General features: G+C 38.7%; 1 protein-coding gene across 5 annotated transcripts in view; it reads left to right on the top strand.

The window, feature by feature from the left end:
* THADA (THADA armadillo repeat containing) overlaps window positions 1–21,475 on the top strand; it is a 167,126-nt gene that overhangs the window by 123,974 nt on the left and 21,677 nt on the right. For all 5 annotated transcript variants that reach the window (XM_082047591.1, XM_082047592.1, XM_082047589.1 and 2 more), the window contains 5 exons: window positions 6,203–6,612; window positions 6,948–7,069; window positions 8,454–8,526; window positions 10,099–10,243; window positions 13,337–13,468. In XM_082047591.1, the coding sequence (XP_081903717.1) occupies window positions 6,203–6,612; window positions 6,948–7,069; window positions 8,454–8,526; window positions 10,099–10,243; window positions 13,337–13,468 (882 nt within the window). The remainder of the gene's footprint in view (window positions 1–6,202; window positions 6,613–6,947; window positions 7,070–8,453; window positions 8,527–10,098; window positions 10,244–13,336; window positions 13,469–21,475) is intronic.

The following is a 21,475-nucleotide window of genomic DNA, read 5'->3' as shown; positions in this document are numbered from 1 at the left end:
CTATAAAGGCCATCAACATAAGTGAAATAGGATGTAGAACAGAATTCAGGGAAAAGAAGAAAGAAGAATTTGCTAAAGGTAGTCCTTCCAAGTTGTTCTTTTATCCTATATGTATGCTGTCAATGCTGTCAATTTGTGTCTTCAAAATTCAAGTTTGATGAGAAAGAGGAAACACTTAAAGAGGATGTCAAATAGGATGAATCTGTGATTTAGGAGAAGCTGCTACTTGAAGTCTAACCATGTGTTTTTCCTTTCTACGTTTGAGATGAAAGTATTTATAAAAGTTCTTGAGATTAACCCAACTCCACTGTTGTTGTCAGTGGGAATGGTATTCAGTATTTGCATAATTAATTTTGTTCATAAATAGATTATTTCTTATCAAAATGGAGAATCCAGTATTCTGCTCTCACTAATATGTTCTTTCCTTGAGTCTTGCAAAAACAGACTTCTATTTTCTTACTATCTTCCAAACAGCTAAACCTTTTGTAGATGTAGCTTAGTTAAGATTCTTAAATTCTGCTCATGAGCAACAGAAACAATTGCCAACAATACTGTGTGTCACACCTGTGTATGAGATCAGAAACACGGGCAATTATGTACAACTGTCTGCTGATTTTGTCCTTTTTTGTGCTCTCAAATATGACAAAATGCTGTGTTTTAAATAACAGAAATTGCAAATACCATTGTTTTAGTTATATTTGTCCTTTTTAATCAGAAGTTGTAAAATATATTGGTAGAAATAGCGTGCATTTTCAAACTTCTAGATGCTTTGCCTTGAAAGATAATTTTAAAAGTAGGAATCTCTTAAATGTTTTTGCCTGAATATCATTTGTAGGACTTTTAAAAAACATTTGAAGGTTATGCCTACTTTTTTCTTTATTGTACTTTTTTTTCTTATTTCGAAAAGAAGGTAAATGGTAACTAAAATAAGTTCTTCTGCAGGCCTAAACGGTAAAAATTTAACAGGAATAACTAAGTTGGTTATTTTAGCCATAGTATAACTTTCTTTACCTAGATCCCTAAGAAGTGTGGCCAAGCAGTTTATTGAACAAAAACACTGGCAGCTTGCTAATGCATGTTTTGGTTATTTCGTCTAATTAGCTTAAACTTAAGAAATCCCATCTGAACAAATTGAAAGTAGTTTTTGTTTGTTATGTCAGAAATTATATAAACTTTTTGTGCCAGTATATTGACTCTGACAGTTGGTCAATGTTGTTATTTTGATGGAAAGTAAAGATTTAAAACATATTTATGGAGTCACCTAAGTGGCCTACGCCTACTGACATGAAATTGGACAAGTCAAAAGGAAGTGCAGTTGGGTACCCAATATTCTGACTCCACAAAGGCAGGAGAATGAACAAGTTGAGGATGGGATTGTTGAGGTCCAAGAGACAGGGATTGACTGGGAGTTGCAGACAGTAAAACGCTGTGTTCAGCAGCGAATATAGAAAGGTGTCATATGAAATAAGTGACTCCAGGGGAGAGTAGAATTGATGGTGTTTGTTAATGTTCGCAGTTAAAGATTCTGTCTCCTTCTGAAGATGGAAACTGCCCATCCTTCTAGAATCTTGTTTCAGGTTCTCTTTAGATTCCAGGATTTGCTACTTGCAGTGGGGCTTTATGGTTTTCTGTGAATTCAAAACAAAGTGGAAAATTTGGTGCTGTGCCAGAGAGATGCTGTATAGAAAATAGCAGCCTCAGTGTCTGGATCAAATGCCTTTTTCCTCCCCTTTCTTTTCCTTTCGAAACTTTCCTTTATACTGGACAAAATACAAAGGGATGCTGCTGTCCACAGCAATATATTATCAGCAGATTCTGTTAATCACTTGTGTTTGTAGTTTTCAGTTGTATTTTGAGTACTAATGTGTTGTCTCTGGTGTTGAAGATATTGCAGATGTCTTGAAAAGAAAACATCCTACTTAAGCCCTTTTCCTGATCATCAACAGTGATTTTAGTTCCACATTGTAATAGATTATACTTTTCCGTTGTCTTTTTTTTTCCATTTACCAGTGACAGGGAAAATATGAAAGAAAATACTTTTTCTTAATATTTGTCTAGGAAAATATTTTCTTGGCACTGGCTACCTTTCAGCCTTCTCTCTGTTCATATGATTTCTTCAGATGCCCTTGGATAGATGGCAATTAGTGAGTGCAAAGGATTTTAACCTCTTCTCAGTCCATAAATAATTACAAGTTCTTCTTTGTGAATGCTGATGAATTTTTGATGCTTGGACCCTTCCCATAACATTGTACTGCAGATGCAACAGCATTTCATTGCTGCTGCTTGGAATTTCTTTCTGACTTTGTAGAGTGTCAATAAGTTTTCTTATGCTTGGAATTTCTCTCCTTATTGTCTACTCTGTTCTTGCTTTCTGGAGCCTCTAATAGGAAGATGGGGTGGGTGCTCGAGGTGCTGCATACAGGAGTTGATCTCTTACGTTTATCTTGAAGTGTGCAAATACTTAAATGTATCATGGTCACAGGTACAGAAAAAAAGCCCCTCACACAATGTACACTTGTTGATACGAAGAGGTGTCCGATTGGCAGTAGCCCAGCCAGCCACTGTAAAAGTACCTAATCTAACAGAAATACATAACCTGCCCTGTTCATCAGCTAGCAAGGCGATGAAACAAGTTTAGGTTTTAAATATAGGAAGAATTCAAATGACTTCTGTCACTTTGGAATATACAGAATCTTTGAGATGAAAGATCGGCCGAACTGTCTGTCAGCTGACTGTTAATCCCTTCACAGGGAAGTTTTTCTGTCCTTACTGTATGTTTCTTCTTATTCTGGGAACAGACTACAGAATAGTGCCTGCCTGCCAGTGCTGGGAAGAGCAGAAGAAAGCAGATGAGTAATCCTGGAAATTTCACAGCCAGTCAGACAGGCCACAGATTTTGGATCTGGCTAAACTTTGAGGAGGTTTGTAGCTGGAGATTGACCAGGTCTGATAATTCCATTCTGCTCCTCTTCCTTCCTCTTTATTTTAAGATCATTAAAGATCATTCAGCTTCATGTAACTGACTGAGCATCAGTTAATCATGAATAGGATTTAAAAAATAACCCCTCAAACCTAGGGGATGTGATGTAGATGTTGTGTGGGTATCTTGGTGGAGTGGACATAAAGGGATTGAGGAAGACTGTGGGATGTCCGTGTTCTGTGTTGAGGAGAACCAAGTTGTTGTGTAAGATGTGTCCCTTCCTAGAAGAGGGACAGAGTTCTTCCTTTCCCACAAATGAAACAATCCTTAAGGGCAGGGGAGGGAAGGAGAAATTAATCCTGTTAATTCTTGGTGGTTCTTTGGCATCTGTCAGCATCCTGGACAAGACATCTGTTTGCCGGGATCCTTGTTTGGTTAGCCAAAATTTGCTCTTCCTTCTCACAGCAGCTGGTTGTTCAAACTGTACAGTTATATTTTGTTTGTAAATAAAAGTATTTCTTTACTGTATCTTAACAACAGAGACAGCTATTTACTTTGGGAACCAGCGTTGTTTTTTGGTTTAGTCGGATATTTTGGTGTAAGCCAAAGAAAAGAATTTAGTTGAAGTTAAACAGAGGAGAAAACATTTACATGAAAGCCAGGGAAGATTTCTTAGTGATGAAGTTGAAAGCAGGAATATTTCCACTGCATGGTAATAAGACAGGGGCTTTCTCTCCTTCTGTACATATCTGAGTGGAAAAAGAGCATTGGAGAGCATGTGTAACACAAGATGAATGCAGAAGGATTTGCCTCATGGTGTGCTGAGGCTGAGCAAATATGCAGACAGTCCTGTTTTGCTGATGGCTTTGCTGTTGAGACATCCAGTTTTAGAGGGACTTTCCGTAAATTAGATGAGCCAGGGTGTTCAGTTTCTCACAATTACGTGGGAAGAACAGAAGTTATCCCAAAGGCTTCCGAACCAAAAGAAAAGTATCTGATATGTGCAGAAAAAGAGGATCTGTGGCAGAAGACTCTTCTGTTGCAGTTTCTGCAGACTAGTAGTTCTAGGAGTGAGTAGCTCCACTATGTTTTTTATATGAAAATATTTTTTCCCTTCGAAGATGAAGGCAAAGAGTGAGGTTATGCTGGCCCTGCAAAATTCAAATGAAGGTTTACTGAACTGGATCTGAAGTTGGGTGCATGACCAGCTCCTGGAGTCCACGGAAGGGTCACCACTCTCAGATGTTGGGTTGCAGACTGTGGTGAAGTTGGCAGCGTCGACACCAACAAAATGAAAGACACCCTCCCCGTCTTCCCCTAATGTTTGAATCTCTTTTTGTCCACCCAGCGCTGCTCTACCTTGCCTTGCCCTGGAGCTTTCACTCTTCCACCCTGTCGGTTTTCATGTTGCTGCTTGCACGTGTGATAGCTATACCTTAATGTAAAGCAATGTTGATAGGAAATAAAAGCACTTCTTCTGCAGTATACCTAGAAATATATACTTGCTTTGAACAACTGAGCTAGTGGAGTCCTCTGTTGCTGGAATGCAGCTGGGGAGGGAAGCATGTGGGGACTCCAAAACCGAAGCCGCTTCTCTTCTCAAGCTGAGGGGCTTGAACTGGAACCTTTTTCTTTCAACTGCCTGGGATTATTTCTGCTGTTAAACTGCTGTCTGTGGAGTCTGGCTGTGTAATAACTGGGACGAAGGCCTAATCCCTCTCCAAGGCAACCAGACAGTTCAGAAATTAAGGAATTCTGGCATTTGGAGACATGTCATTTGAGATAGGCATGAATGCTATTATAGTTTATGCCGTGATGCCAGTATGTAATGCCAATCTGGAGGGTTTTAGAAAATGTAGCAAATAAAAGACATGACTTTGCATGTTGGGAGATGGAAGCCACCCGTGTCCTTCAGACGATTGTGCTGTGACATAGGTTTGCAATGATATGGCAGTTTCTTTGACTACATCAAGCTCGTTCAGAAAATAGTAGTGAAAACGTGAATAACAGAATGAATGGTTAAATAATATGTCTGAAAAATCTTTTTTCAAATACCAAATTTCTTTGAAGCTTGTCCAGAATTACTCAGAAAATGCTTTTGCCTTATATGCCAGGTAGTGTACAACCACGTCAAATTTCTGTGTAAATGTCAAACAAATTAAGATGACTTTGAAAGAATTTGAATATGAAAGGGCAGGATATTTAACTGTAAATAGAAGGATTAAGGAAATGTCTTCACGGGCAACAGAACAAAACCATATTTGTGTTGCAGCTTCATGTCAAATTCAGCCATTCAGTGGTAATACTTGGACAGGCTTTTAGTAGTACTCAGTGCTTACTTAATTATAAATAGTAAAGTTATATGGCAATGATTTGTCTTCTTGAAGATACTGGAGAAATCTAAGTAAATTTCCTTTAATCTTTCTATTTACCTTTAATGCTTTTTGATATTTTTTTTAAAAAAACAAATTTCTAAAATCCCTTAACACCAGTTGCATTCTTCTTTTCTATGCCTGAGTTTTTCTTCATGGTTTTCAATTATTTCATGCTTGTGTTTGAATTCTGTGTGATCTAGCGAATTAACTTCCTTCTTTTTTTTAAGCTATGTTACCTGTTCAAAGCTAATAGGCATAGAAAGAGCATACTGGATTTTTTGAATCATTAAATTCTTTAGATTGAAACAGACAGGACAGATCTATTTATGTAGGTAGGCTGACAGGCAGTACTTCCTCCAGTCTGATCTCTGATTTTTAGAGCTATTCTATCAAGTATAATATGACTGTATAGTTGTATTTGGTGGGGTTTGAGGTTTCCAGACTACCTACTTTTTTTTTTTTTTTTAATACAGTGTATTTGTATTAATCACTTTCTACAATAATAGTACAAAGCATATACAATTTGCAAGACTGTATTAGTAGCTTGATTTAAGGAAATACTTATTGAACTATAACTGGCAAAGATGACAGGCACTCTGCAAAGTACCATAGCGTTTTTAAGTTGTTTGAAGCTTTCATCCCATGAGTTGAACAATTTATAGTTTTCAGAAAACTTTGTATCCTTATTTCTTTCTATTTAAGTATGAATACACATGTTATCTAGGAAAGTTGTTTCATAATTCAGAATAAGTTTAAAATGAAGGAGAACGATATTTTACTTTCATGCCTGAATTTACATTTACCTTTGCATACCTGATCTTTTTCAGCTTCGGAATCGCTTCATGGTCTGGAGCAGACGGTAACACTTATCTGTTTGTCACTTTACTTAGTTTTATTCTCATTTCAGGAATGCGGTTGTTTGGATTTTGGGAAGAGGTGAACAAAGTTATTTCAGATTCTGAGTTGGTGTCTGGTATCCCCTGCTCATCAGCAGTGCCCGGACTGATACAGTATATTGAGAGCATCACCAAGCTTGTGCTGTCAGTGCTGTCGGTGACTGCAGGTCCTGACATCCAGAGCAGCAGTTCACCTGTTGCAAAGCGAATTGCCAAACCAGCGCTGTCAATAGCTCATCTCCTCCAGTGTGAGTTTCATGAAGTACGTCTGCTTGCGCTGGAAGCAGTGCTGCTCTGGTTGAAGCAAATAAATTCCAAGCAGACTGCAGAAGGAGGAGGTGTATTGTGTTTACTCACTGATTTTGAAGGCACTCTTCTCACAATGGCTCTGAAGGAAAAGAATTTCCAATGTTTTTGCAAGGTAGGAGGGTGCTATTTTATTGACATCTGATATGTTTTCAGTAAATTATATTCTTAATTAAAAAAATATATTTCAAATGGACAAGATGTTTTTAGATAGTACATTACGTGGTTTATTTTATTTTTTTTTCTTTTTTAATTGAATAGGAGCTGTGCTGTAATTCTGTAACAGATGTTCTTGCATAAAAGCAAGAACTTCCTTTTTCCTTGCTTTGCACTGTCCAGAGGGAACCTTTGTGTTCTTGGAGTGGGGATATAAGTCAGTGTTACACTGATCTCAAATGTATACATGCATGTTGAGATTGTAAATTCTTTGTTTGTGAATTGTGTTTTCAGGTGCTGGAAATTCTTTATAATATGGATCTCAGAAATGTGATTCCAAAGACTGAAAGCACTATAAAAATGAATCCAAATGAGCTCTTAACCTGGAGTTTAAATGTTATAGATATCTCCAACAGGTATGGTCTGTCAGGCACATTAAAATATTTGTATTTTAAAAACATTAAATGTTGAAGTGTTCATTTATTGCTTTTGGGCTATCTGTTAATTTAAAAATCCACATTTCGGAAAAGCGAGTGTGATTTATTTGAATAAAGAGGGCTCTTGATGAGATTTTTGTAGAGAAGTTAGACATGGATCTGAATTACTAAAAAGTCCTTAAGGTCATACCAGCAAGCACGCTGTAAACGTCCAGAACTACAGTTCCTGAAATAAGGAGTTACTCCAGCTGTCAGATGATGGCCAGTGAGAACAGCTCTTCCTGACGGCAATCGGGAAACAAACACCTTAATGCATAGAAGTGATGATGCAAACATGCGCTCACTCGCTGTGAATATGCCATCTGTCCTGGTTTATCTGCAGACCGTCTGTAGAAAGTGATAAATCTCATTTCACTTGTTGCATTGGCAGAAATGGTTAACCCTAATTCTTGGGGTTCTCACTCCTTAATCAGACTTATAAAGTGAGCAGAAAGCACTGAAAATTTGGAGCCAGTTCGTAGTTTGTACTGGATTAGAAGCTGTGTCCACCCATTCATAACGGAATGGTCAGAGTTAAAGTGTCCTGGCTCTAAGGGCAAGACCATCCTGTTTCTAATAGTCTTTTTTTAAGTCCTATAAACATTGCATCTCAGTGTTAGCAATGTAGAATATTTAGGGTATAGAGTGTAGAACAGCATTTTCTAGCTGTGCACATTTGCTGCTGATTTTCACTAAATTTTTCAAGCTTAAGTGGTGACGTGGATTTTTTTATTTCTGGAACGAAATAAGATACTTCTGGTAAAATAACACCGACTGGTGCTGTTAGAGGGAAATAGTTGAAATAGCAGACTGTACTGCTCAGGTGTCGCCGTTCCCCGTGGTGAGAACAGCCCTTCAGGAGCCATGGTGTCCAGCACCGTGTCCGGAGACCCTGCCTGGCAGCATGGAGGCTCAGGGGCCAGCATTTGGCTTATTCTGCACTAGTAACATTTCTAGCAGCTGTAGAAGAGGTATTCCTAGAGCTTGACACCAGCTTGAAGAAGTGCTTGTGTTTATAATTTAAAATAATAACCGCTTTGTTTGACTTGGCTTCCATTTTCAAATGTGTTTTTCTATGGGAAGTATGCAGATGGAAAATAAACATGAGAGAGGTGAAAGTAAGAGCGTATTTCATTTGCATATCAACAAAAAACTTAACTAACATCAAGATCTGTAATGTAAAAATTCTGAGAGCTCAGCTTGCAAAATACCTGATGGTGATAATGAGGAATGGTTAAGAACTGACTGTTTTTTGTTTCTAGAGATGAAATGATGGCAGAAATAGCTGCTTTTTAAAAATATTTTCTCTACCTTGTTTTCTCAGCACTGAAGTTCAAAGCATAGGTCTCAAATTTGCCTCCAAGTTGGTCCTCCATCTTTTGCAGAACCATCAGCAGGTAAGGCAAACAGAGCTGTTTAACTGTGTTGTAATTCTGGAGGTTTTAGTGATAGAAGTCACATGGCTTCTTTTAGAAGCCCCAGGCTTGTGTTTTCTCGTGTCATTGCACCTTTTCTGGTGTTGTCTTCCTCTCTGAATACACTGCCACATTCCAGGATGGAACGGCCATGAGTATCATCTTGGTATATCCCTCTCACGGTCACTTCAAGTTAAATATGTACGCAAATTTTTCTAATGGATTAATTTCAACTTCTGAGAGCATCGAAAATAGGCACTATAACGTGGAAAGAAAAATGCATACGGTGATTAAACACATGTACTGAACCCAGTCCATTTCTTTTGATTTTAAATTGTCAGTCTGTGATGTCACGTGTGTGTGTAGAGCAGCACTAAAGCAGCTTCTAATGCCGGACAATTTTTTTGTTTGCTTTGGTTGGTTTCAGAGATACAAAGAAGACTTAATGGATATTTAAAACCAGACAAAATTCTCATCTTTTTCAAATAGTTCTTTTTTCCTTATGTAGCTGTTATTTTTTTAATAGAATATGCAACAGAATTGATTGATATTGTCTGCTAACAGTCTTGTCTCACGATTAAAAAAAAAAAATGAATATCGGATTTGCACACAAGAATTGGGAACATGAATTATGATGATAGATATTTTTGTTTAAAAAAGGCAAAATGCAAGGACTTCAAGCTGCAAACATTAAAATAACTGTATAAACCTGGTTTCACATATAGATGTGGAACATGTTATTGCTCTGAAGTTTTGTATTGATTTACAAAGCAGAATTAATGAAAAATGCTGTTAACAGTCTTAACTCTAGTAATGCCAAAACAACTTTCTCTAATAAGCATATAAATCATTGGAGATCTAAGACATCTGTAGAGAGTGTGCCTTCTACTTTGTAAAAGACCAACTACATCAGTTTTCCATCTAAATTCTTTGGGTTTGCATTCAGTATTTACATCTATAGAAGGGATTGTTTCTGTTCCATAAGGTAAAAGTCAAGTTCTGTCTTTCTAGATAGTTCACGTGTCTGTTCACAATTTCAGTAATTTTAACATCTTGGGGATTTTTTTTTAACCCATTACAGAATCTGTAGGACACGCTCTTGTATTATACAGCGCAGGTTCATGACCAAGTGCGGTGCAGAGTGAGGCAGAGAATGACTGAGGTGGTTGATATGCTCCAAGTTGTTTTTGCAGATATGTGTATGTGTCTACATGTAGTATGCTTCTGAGAATTGCTTCTCTTTATTATAGTCCAGTATATTTCTCTTTGGCTTGCAAGTTTAGAGGAACTGAGGACACAAATATATGCTTTGACTTCTGTGGTCATTGGTGGGTCTGTTGCGAGGGGACAGAGTGAGAGAATTGCCTGTGAATACTGTTCTTACTAACAGAAAATCTCCCAGCCTAACTATCTGTGACACAGTAAGCCAACTTTTTGGAAAAAAACCTGCATTTACTGATGAGTACTATCCCTTCAGCAATCCATAGGTTCATGTCATGGTGAGTGCTAACATTGGGTTGTACAGCGTAAGTCTCATGTGTTCTGTACCTTCAGATTTCAGCAGAAGTCCTGAAAAAGTGGGTTCAACTGATAGTTGATTTTTGTGGAGATGAGCAACAGACAGAGATGCTGTTAGCAGCTGCTGAAGTGCTTAAAAGTATCACAACATTTCTTCTGATCAATGAGAAGCTCATTCTTGGTGAGTAGTTTAAACATAGTTTTCTGGGTCTTTTTAGATGAAACCCATTAATACGAGACTTAAAATGTATTGTACACGTATGTATGTACACACAGCCAAAACACATAATTACATCAAACAGGGTATTCTGAAAATTTTAATTGGTTTTAATGTACTGAACAGACTTATTTACATTCTGGTACAAGAAGCACATGCACAGAGCCTCCTGCAATAACTCCACAGATGGACGTCATGAGATACTGCTGTGTCTCCAGGCCACTATACATTGCTGTACAGATTTACTGGTTTGCTTTCTGAAATATTCTACTGGTGATGTGGGCATGCTTTTCATTTGACACTGAGTGTAACAAAGCTGTGCTGGCTGAATGTTGAAATTAAAGGATTCGGTCTAGAAATGAGGGACATGTTCTGCTACGAGAATGATTAATAACTGGGTCACATTATACCTCCCAGATAATTTTTTTAAGTTAAATTAGACTGTCTCTTTAGAAAACCAACCAGCAAACAAGCAAACTACACAGCCTTATTCAGTAATACATTACTGCCTGAGAGGCAAAGCTGTGTGAAATTTTCTGATCTGTTGGCAGAAGACATAGTTTTTTTTTCTTCTAGCCTTTTCTACCCCCTGCCTTTGGTGAACAACAAGTAAGGGGATTTTGTTACAAAAGGTCCAGGAAACATGCAAAAATAGGTAGTGGTAGATGATAAAGAAATTATTTTGCATCCTGAACAAGACACTTAGCTTTAAATACTTAGTTTCTGTGATATTCTAGTCCACTGTAGTTGTGTAAATGTTTTGAGTAGCTTAAGCACACTTATATGGACTGGATACAAATTTCTGTTAGTCAAGAAGAATGACAATATTTCTGAAACAGTAGATAGTGGTATTTTTTTAAATTCAGGTATTTATTCTGAGAAATGTCTTTTAAGAGGTATGAGAACATTTAACAAAGCTATATCTGTTACATGAGGTCAACATTGTACTATTTAATGTTCATAGTAACAGCTCTGGAAACCTTGACCTCCACCATCTACTTAAAGCTTTTAGCAGGACAGACATTACCATTTTATATCAAATGAAGACCAGGGAGGTATCCAAGTGAGAATCTCCTAAATGTGTGCTCCTTGACTGTCACCATTTGGATCTGGTCTGTAGCCGGTGGAGAACAGAGTTTCCCCTCTGATCATGTCAGAACAGTTCCTGGTTTCCATGCTTCCCAGTCGGGCAGATGTGAAGATCTGAAAGAAAATAATAGTAGTTTGTATCCTGCTTAAACAAAATAAAGCAAAATAACAAACCATATCACAACAGAAACACCCTCAGGGCCTCAGTGAACAAACTGTCTGAACCTATTATTTGCTCTGAAAATTTTCCCTGGGGAAGAAAGATGCAGTACTGACCCTCCATACTAGCTATAATAGAATTGTCAGTCTGAGGTGCTGCATTCTTCACAGCTGTGAAATTGTCCAGCTACTGCAATGAGAAGTTTAGCGAATCAAGGCATGAGGTGGTGTTTAGTTGCAGTGTTGTAAACCCAGAATCCTCTCCCTTAAAGTTAAAGGGGTTATACACATATAGACAGCTTTGACTTTTATGCCTTGTTCTGCATCAGCTTGCTTGGCCACGTATAGTACAAAGTAGAAGTTAAAGAAAATTCTGGTTGTATGAAATTGAAGTGTAGTCATTCCCATATGCTTCCATTAAGTATGTTCACAAGAGGAAGAGGGTGAATGCCAATCAATATGCCCTGGCTGACCCCATAATTTCTCCATCATGTTGCTTGAGGGTTCAGAAAAAGTCTTTCTGGAAAATCCATTTGCAGCCTTTCGCCTCTCCTGGAGATATGGTACAAACTTGTCTAGGTGGGAGAGCTGGCCGTTGTATCTAGAAGGGAATAATTATTCTGCCTTAGCTGTGCCAGTATAACGTTATTTGGTGCATCATGCTAGAAAACTTCTTTCTGATATAATTATACTCCATGCTATTCCCACATAGGGAAGTTAGATGAAATACAGGAATGCTTCTTCTGCCTGTATAGTAAAGGCTCAAGCAACTAATTTTGGCCAAGCAGTGAAATACAATTAATTGTCTGGCTAGCCTTGTGATACAAATCCCTGATAGACCTGTTGATAACCTGCTTGAAAAAAAAACAACAGTGCAGCAGTGAAGCACCAACTCTGTTGTTCTCTGTTATCACCAGAAAGTAATATCTAACAGCTGGCTGCCTCTGAAAGGACCTTCCACTGGATTCCTTTAATGAGGATGTTCAACCAGAGCTGGAAAGTACCCCAGCACACCTATGAGCATAGCTTTGTGACTTCAGCTAGTTTTCCTTAGTGTGACACCACTAAATGGCACAAGGGTCTGCAAGTGGAGCATGGCTTGAGAGATGTGAATTCCTGCTGGGGTGGTAGGGGGGACTGCCTGTTTTGGGTTTATTACATGAACACCTCCCTCTTGGCAGTTATTTCTGGTTAGTTTTAACTGTGCAGGTGATTACCCCGTGGGTTAAACCTGGCTTGCTTCTAACTGATGGTGGGTATAAGGGTGGCAGGGCATGGTGGTGAGTGAGGTGGGTATGGGAGAAATAGCTGATGGGTAGATCCCTCGGAGGTGGGATCATTTGCTGCAGGGAATGGTATTTGTGGCCAGCACTACTGGCAGTATTTGGACAAAATTTGGCTTGTTAGCCCCTGTTTCAGGCAGATTGCAACAGCAAAGCCATGATCACAGTGCACTGGTCAGTGTCCAGCAGCAAGACTCTTGCTGTTGCCAAACAGGAGTTCTGCAATCTTAGAAATTGTAGAAAACTCAGAACACCTATGACTTGAAGTTGCACCCAGTCCATTCTCTTATCTGTTGACCACTGTTTAAACCAAGGTGTGTCAGACACCTAGATGAAGTTTACATGCGCACAGAGCATTTTGATCATATTGCCAGTTGTCGTCCCAGTGTTTTGCCAGTGCATTTCTCCTGCCCATGATGCAGCATTTCACTGTGTTTGCTGTGTTTACCTGTGGAAGAAGAGCTTTGTATCTTCTATGAATGAGTGTAAGAAATAGAATTCTAACTTTTCTCTGTAATAAATGTAGGACTGTCTGATACCCTTGCTCTGTGGAAATGTGTGATTCTACTGCTGCAGAATGAAGATTTGATAGTAAGGGATACTGCTGCTGAGGTTATACAAGTGGCACAGTATGAAAAAAAGAGCAGTAAAGGAACAGGTATGTTAACTTTTCTTTACTTTTAAATATTATTGGATACTTGGGAGACAAAAGTATTTATTTTCTCATCGCAAACTTCTTGCTAACTGTGAAGTGTTCCATTTGTCTCTTAGAAACATATACCATAGAAGATAACAGCAGGTTATGATGTTTGACACCCATCATACTTTATTATTTTGCTTTTACTGTTCTTGGTATAATTTGCATATGGTTACACAGGTGTGTAAAAGAAGACAACAGCAGTATTCAGCTTCATGGTTCTTACTCTGATGAGTTAACTGTCACATAATTTCATATTTTGAAGGTTCTTTAATACCAGCTTTGTTCTAAAATAATGCAGTGGAAGACACTCCATGAATCCCAGGTCATTGTAATAGCCAAATCACAGAGAGACAGGAAGCTGGGAAACAGTATTCAACTCACTGATTCCTTATTAGACCTTGAAATCCATTTAGATCCAGATCAACAAAGACAATTCTCTGCATACCCACAATGTGCTTTCGAGGATGTCAGCCTTTTTGTCTGCATGCCCTAGTTTTCTCAACCCTATTAATTTAAAAATAGCCACAAAACTTGAGTAGGCTTAACTAATTAATGTGCTTCACTTTGAGAGCCTTTGCTGACGCATTCTTTCATGTGTTGTGAATAAATTAGAACTTGCTACCAAGCGCATCTCTCTCTGGTGGTCACTGCCAGCCTATGCTACTCAGTACTGCCTGTACCAGCTTGTCTGCAGTCGGTTCAAATGAGTCGGCCATCTCCATGTGAACCTCTGCTAGGCTGGAGATAAAAGAACAAAAAAAGGGGGGCAGTAAAAATGTATGTTTGCCATTGATGTAGATAGAAGTATGTGGGAATGTGCTCATGAGGCAGATGTGGTTTTGATCTGGCGCTGTTCAGGCTCAGTGCTCTGGGGTAGGAGGGGGTAAAAGGAGGGATGTGTTATGGACAGATTTAATCTTCCCACAGGTCTCATGACAGGACTCTTATCACAGCTCTGGCTGTTTATCTAGTCCCAGCTACGGCTCTCTTGACTATCAAGAGTCTCTGTATGTGTGTGCCTCGGGTCCTTGACACTGGCCTTTGGGGAGCATCCTCAAATGTCTCTAGATGGTACTTTCTCTGGAAATAACACAATGCTGAATTTTCTCCCTGGCTCCTTGTATCTTCTCCTTTCTTCCTTCTTGTATCCCTGTGCCAAGGGGTATTGCCCTGTAGCTGCATGAGGCCTCTGTCCTACTAATTCATACTAAGGTGATATCAGTGCTTGCTTTATAACTTACCACTTTGTAAAGCCAGAGTGACCATAGTTGAGGAAATAACCTCATAATTGTTTTTTTTTATTTGCTGTGTTCCTAATTAGGATAGGAACCCTGTTCCCAAACTTATGTTAACCCCTTGGTTATACTTAGTTTTTCCTCCGTTTTTTCACTTAAACTGCTTTCATCTCTGACTTGCAAAGGTGGCTGCTTTTGGAAAGACAGAATCCACTTTCTTTCTGCCTCCATTTTACATTATTATTGTTCCTTCCTGTGACCTCTTTTTTTTTTTTTTTTTCTCCCCCCCAAACTCCTTTCACTTTTTGTGTTTTGCTTTCTAGCTTATAGGGGAGCCAGGGGAGGAATTTTGCCTCTGTGGCTTTTGTTTACAACCAGTTTACAGTAAGTTTACTTTAGAATGTTGTTACTTTCATTTATCCCCTTTCATGTGCACATGAGTCTGCAATATGTTTGGGTCTAGGACTTAGAGATTTCTTGGATCACCAGTGCTCTCTGTGCTGGCGATTTTTAATGCCATTCAAATGTGTACTTGTTTTTTCTCAGTTTTCCTACCATGAACGTCTGCTCTTTCATCACAGAGTGATTTTAAAATATTTAAGATGATACACTGAAATTCAGTAGAAGCCATAAAACAGCTCTCTTTAAACCTTTTATTTGATAACAAAATGCTGGGTATCTTATATTGACTGACTTTTCATTTCCATTGAATGATGACAAGTAGGTATCGTGGCCCAGCAGTATTATCATGCCATCAGAAAGAAATACGACTCAAGACATTGGAAAGAGGAATGGATTATTAGAATCCCATTTTCATATGTTCTATAATTGTTTCAGTTTAATTTCATTGCCATTACCAGTAGCTAACATTAGACAGTAAAGAGTCCGTTATACTTTCAGCTTCATTTGTGCATCAAAAATTTTTATGCCCTAGTAGCCATTATATTTCCAGAAATATTGCACTGTGGAAATAGGTTATGGTGTATTTCACCCTTTTACTGCTGTTAATTCACAGTATACAGAGTGGCAATGTTGCTCACAAAATCCAAGCACTGGACCTGCCAGAAGTGTTGGCACTGGCTCTTCATTAAATCCACTCCTCACAAAATGGTCTCTGGCTGTGTATACAATGTGTAAGGTAGTTGCTCTTCCCATTTTCTTTAGGACTGAAGAAAAAACTATTGTCACCTTAGGGAATCAATACCTTAAGTGTGTGACTTATAGCAGAGATCCAAAGGAATCCCCCATCGCAGCCTGACAAGTTCCCCTTTACTTCATACATGGCAGAAGAGCGTATGAGAGACTTTGTATTTGCAAATAACAGCTGGACTGAGACTAAATTTTTATTCTGCTTCAGCAGAATAATGGGAAGTTGGACTGTCATTAATAATAACACACGTATTTGCATAGATTGCTCATATAACTGTTATAGGCAGTTTTTCCTTTACATACATGTTGCTGAGTAACAGTATAAATGTGTAGCAGTGTGATTGTGTGAAATAATAGGTATTTTCAAGCCATTTATAGATGGTGAAACTGGAGGCAAATGATCCCATCTATTAGTGTGGCTTCACTTACAGTAACAGCTCCAATCTTGGGTAATTCTTTGAAATATTATATGAGCTCCTGGAAGAGAATATGAACTTGGTTCCTTGTTATTAACTCATGGCTTTTAGTGAGGGCAAAAACCCCAATTTCCTCAATTGACTACTCCATGAAGCTTTGGATCAGTCAAATTATGAGAGTAGTTACTTTGCAGAGGCTGAAACTCAGGGTCACAAATGTGATACAAGAACCCTGTGAAAATCGCAGCCCCCATTTTTGCTTGAAAGGAGAATAGCTCAGAAAAACAAGCACGGGTACAGCAGGGCTCCTACACTTGCTCTACCCTTCTCCCCAAGAAAACCCCTACAAACCCTGCTATTTTTTACAGGAGGGAAGGACTTCCCCAGTTACCAGGAAAGTTAATTTTTAAAATTTCTTTTATTCATACAGAGAAGCTTGGTTTAATTTTGTAATATGTGTAAAAGCTCATAATTGGGAGGGGAAGTCACTGAAGTTGGCTGACAGCAGTCATTTTCTGAGTGGAGCAGGTCAAACAGAATCCAGTCTCACTAGAAACGAGAAAACCTTTTGTTTTCCTTGCTAAAAATACCAACTTAGCAGCTAGTTAAGGTTTTACTAATAACTTGAACAATATAAACCCCATCTGTAACTCAAGGTATTGTATGTACACTTTGTTGCTGTTTCCTCATGCATTGAGGTGTAAACTTCTGGGGGATTGTTTTATTCCTTTTAGGACGAGGGAGGGTACAGGAAGTATTGTGTTCAGTGTAAATGTAGAATAGCTGCTTTGAAATCTAATTAAATTAGTGACCCATGGCTGTGTAAAGTCTAGACCTATTCACAGCAGCATTTCTTATCCAAGGGGGTTACTCCTTACAAGAAAGAAGATAATTTAAGTCAAGGAAATAAGAGCTTGCTTTCTCTACTGACAATCACTTTACTGAATATCCTGAAAAATTCGAGTAACTCAGTGCTAGAACAAAAACTATCCATTGCTGTCATTTTCCTCTATGACTTTTTTTATCTAGAGAAGTGTTACCTTAAGTAAAGTTAGGATCTTGTTAGTGTTAGAGAAGTTTGAATGAATTACATTTTACTAAGCAAGCGCAATTCTCTAAAATTCTATATTAAATACCTTTAGTCAGCTTAACCTTTATCTTGGTGAATTACTAAATTTTCCTTAAATAGCTTAAAGAGCATTTTTAGTGTTGTCAGCTTTAGCACCAATTTAGCTGATTTTTTAAATTGAGCTGAACTAACTTTTGAAAGTGCCTGAATGATTTAGCAGTCTAAATATTCTTCTTGAGTATAATTTAGGCCTTTGGGAGCCTTCTGCTGCATTTATGGTGAAACAGCAGCGTAGTATAGAGATGAACAATTTAGCTCATGGTCTGGAAGAGAAACAGCCCTGTGTGACCACCGCAGTCACTCGATGCATTGTGTCTTTGAAAATCAGTCCAGTGTTGTTGTTGTTATTTCTCTTAGTTCTTGAGTAATTCTGAGGACAGGATTAGGGCTATAAAAGATATAGTCAGTTTTGAACATATTGCTGATTTAATCCACTGGCCAAAAATTCAGATATATGAATCCTGTTCCTTCTGTTCCCATTTCAGATGCTTAGGAAATAAGCAATAGATGATACCCTTTTGCCAGGAGTTCCTGAACAAAAAGCAATGCAAAGCTCTCTTTTCTTCTCTTGATGGTTGTTCCCTTCCTGATAGATTCCACTTTTTATCTTCAGAAAAAATGATCAGTGAAAATGACAAATGTCCTATTTTTTGAGTCACCAGGAAAAAAATGTATTAGCTGTCTGGTTTAAAGAAGTGGACTCCTCTTTCTGAAGGACATCCTCTTGGGAGGGAGTGGCACTCCTCTGCAGAGAAGAGATTAGGTTGAGATTCTTGTGGAAATCTTCATTGCTGGGTGTTTACTTGTGTTTTAGTGGCCCACAGTATCTCAGCCACACCTTACTATATCAGACTAAATACCTTTAGGAGCCTTTCAGCAACTTTTATTTTGCTTATTAACTAGAGAGTGTAAATGTGAGTAAAGGGAGAAGTTAAAATGTGCTGCTTGAGGGGGAAAAAAAAAAGAAAAAAATAGTTTTATTAGATTAAAGAACTAAAATATTTTCTAAGTGACTTTGAATTCCTTTCCAGGCTTTAGCATTTGACTGAGTAGAACCTTTCTATTTGGGAACCATGCTGTCTCCTTGGCATGGAGAAAAGCAAAGCTTCTTGTTTCCTGTGCCTCTATTTCTTTAACACATCATTAATATTGAAGGTCAATTAAAAATAAACTTCTTCATGAATCTAGAGTAGGTGTCTCTCTCATGAAGGTACATGCAAGAAGGCTTATTTACATGGGGGATTTTTGAGGGTGGTGGTGTAAATAAGCCTTAGCAGAGGTAGAAAAGGAGAAGTTAAGAGAAGTTCAGACTGAGTATATTAACATTTGGAAGAGATGAGGAGAGAAGAAATACTGCTCAGATTTATGTTTCTTGTTCCTATCCTCAGTGAACCTAAAGCTGTGCAGAAGTTTTCATACATGTGTTCCCTAAGAAGATCTAGTAAATCACTTGAGCAGGAGATAAGAGAGAACACAGTCTGTGTGATGTTAATGCAGCACAAGGGTATGGCATTCATCAGCAACACCACAGGTGATATCAGCAAATCATGGGTGACTGGTGTGATCCCAGAACTTGTACCCCAAATGTCCTTTATGACTGATCCATGAAGTATTCCAGGACAAGCGACTCAGATTTAAACTGTTCCAGTTGCTACTGAAACAGCTGAGAGCTGGGCAAACCAAAAATGCTAAAAATACCATTGTCATTGGTAGTGCGTGATAGGGTGCATGATACGAGCATCCCACATATTGCATAGGAAACGGTGAAGAAAGATATTCTATTTTAATCGTTGCCTCAAGTGCTTGTTGACATTTGAAAATATGTTTTCAAACTATTACTTAAAGTACATGCAAACTTTGGGCATAGTAAAAGGAGCTTTTCTTCCACATGTTTACCGTTGGGTAAATGTGTTAAATAGATTTCTTAAAGCTTTAGTTCACCTGCATGTTGAGTTAACCCTCCTCTCTCCCCAGACCTGTTTATGAAGTGCTAAGTCTGTGTGCTGTGGCAATGGAGATACAGAGTGACTGGGGTGAGAACCTGTGCACCACTGATGGGGAAATAGAGCGTTTTTAAGTCACCATGTCTTGTTTAATGAAGTATATAAAGAAGATATACAAACAAGATGTTCAGAACTCTCCTTTTCCTACAACCAATGTGCTCATCCTCTTACCAAACTTGGGGACAGATTCACCACTTTTTGCTCTGCTTCTGTGCTGGCGTAGCCTTCTCTTGAAGCAAATGGGAGGACTGTGGTGAATGAAACGAGTGTCAGGTTACTCTGATCCTGGACAAAGATTGATGTGTGGGGCTCAACTTTTCTCATGCACTGGCTGACTTGCCCTGATGTTCAGGTTAGGCTAATAGACCTCTGAGGCCCCAGACAGCTCCTTTAGTTGTGGCTTTTAAAACCAGTTCTGGCAGCTGCCTGGCTTTGAGGAATAAGTGGTAATTACCTGAACATAAGCTAGGGAACTGCATGCATGCAATCTGGTCTGAGGATGCTTTAACCGGAGTCCCTGGCAGTATTGTAGGTGATAGATTTCCTTTTCTTGATTTAAGTCAGACTTGTGCACTTTCTCCTCTAGTCTGAAATTTGAATTTATTTTCTATTTAGAGATTTGATGGAGTAGCTACAAAAAGCACAAATTCAGAACTTGTGTGCATGAAGAGCTGTGCTGAAACTGCTGTCTGGAGCTCTTCCACCAGCCAGCCTGAAAAGCGAGGTTGGTTGCTAGTGCTGTGGATGGTTACAGCTGCGTACAGAAGATGGAACATCTTCATTCTGGATACATTACATCAACTGCTATGATGCTGAAAGTTAAGATCTTCCCACAAATGGATCAATTTCGGGGCCTTCCTACTGCCCCGAGTAGGAAAAAAACAGCAGATTGGAAAAAACATTTTACAAGTACTTATTGCCATCCATGATTTTCAAGCTACCTCAAGAGTCTCTTATAATTTTGGAATGTGTTGGTCAGAAAAATCTCCCAGTCAGATCTTGTGATATACCACGGGTACTTGGGAACAGTCCAGAAATTCTCACAGCATCATCTGGGTTACTAATGGAAAACTGCTAATCATGTTAGCCAAAATATGTTTATGTTCCTTGTATTGGGGACAAGTGGAAGGAAGGTTAATGTGGTGTGTTTTTTCTGGGATCAGCTCCAGGATTTCTTGATAACTGCATTCTGGTAACTAGATGCACAGCTCACTAAAAAGAACTGGATTTCTAAGCCTGCTATGAAAGAAGAGTCTTTTGAGCTGAATGTTAGGATTTAAATGGGAGGTGTCATTTATCCAAATGGCCTTTAAGTGGTGGAAAGCAGAAAAGTCACATAGATGAGACCCATCTAGGCAGAAGAGAATACGATAAAGATGCGCTACAATCAAAACCAGAAAAACCTCACAGCAAAGCAGAGCTGCTCCTGGCGCGGGACAAGATGATTTTTCTACAAAAGAAATCAATTTTAAAAAGATAGTGCATGACGCTTATGTAATAGCCTAAGATAAAAGAAATACTTGTTGCAACCTTGTTGGAGAGGTGTAAAGTAGTGGCAGTAGTTTGCAGCATTATATTCCAGCATGGTGTAGGACTTTGTTTTCAGGGACACTGTAAGGTGGTAATGCCTCTTTGGTTATGTTAGATAAGGCGTGCTGAGGCCAGGAGGAAGGGTCAAACAGTTGCTTGTGTGTTCTGGGAATCCTGTGAAGCAGGTCCCAGCGAGGGAGGCAGTGGGTGTGCTGCCGAGAATTACTAGAACTCTGCACAGTGAAGTGCACCCAAATGGGACTGAAAAGTACTGTAAAGCATGGAGTGGAACATCACCCACCACTTATGCTCTCTGTAATTGTGGGATCATAAGTAGAATGGGGTTCACAGAGAAAAAGGACGTTTTGTCCTTAAAATGTTGAATGTTCAGCCCTCTGTGTAAGGGACAATACCTCTGGCTGCATCTTTTTTTTCCTTTCCATTTGTTTAATGGCAAATACTTCCTTATGCACATGCACAGAGTAGGATTTATGCAGGGAGAC

Source organism: Streptopelia decaocto, assembly GCF_964273445.1.
Source record: "Streptopelia decaocto genome assembly, chromosome: 3".
NCBI classification, from domain to species: domain Eukaryota; kingdom Metazoa; phylum Chordata; class Aves; order Columbiformes; family Columbidae; genus Streptopelia; species Streptopelia decaocto.
The sequence above is the reverse complement of the archived record's forward strand: the minus strand, read 5'-3'. Positions and strand labels throughout refer to the sequence as shown.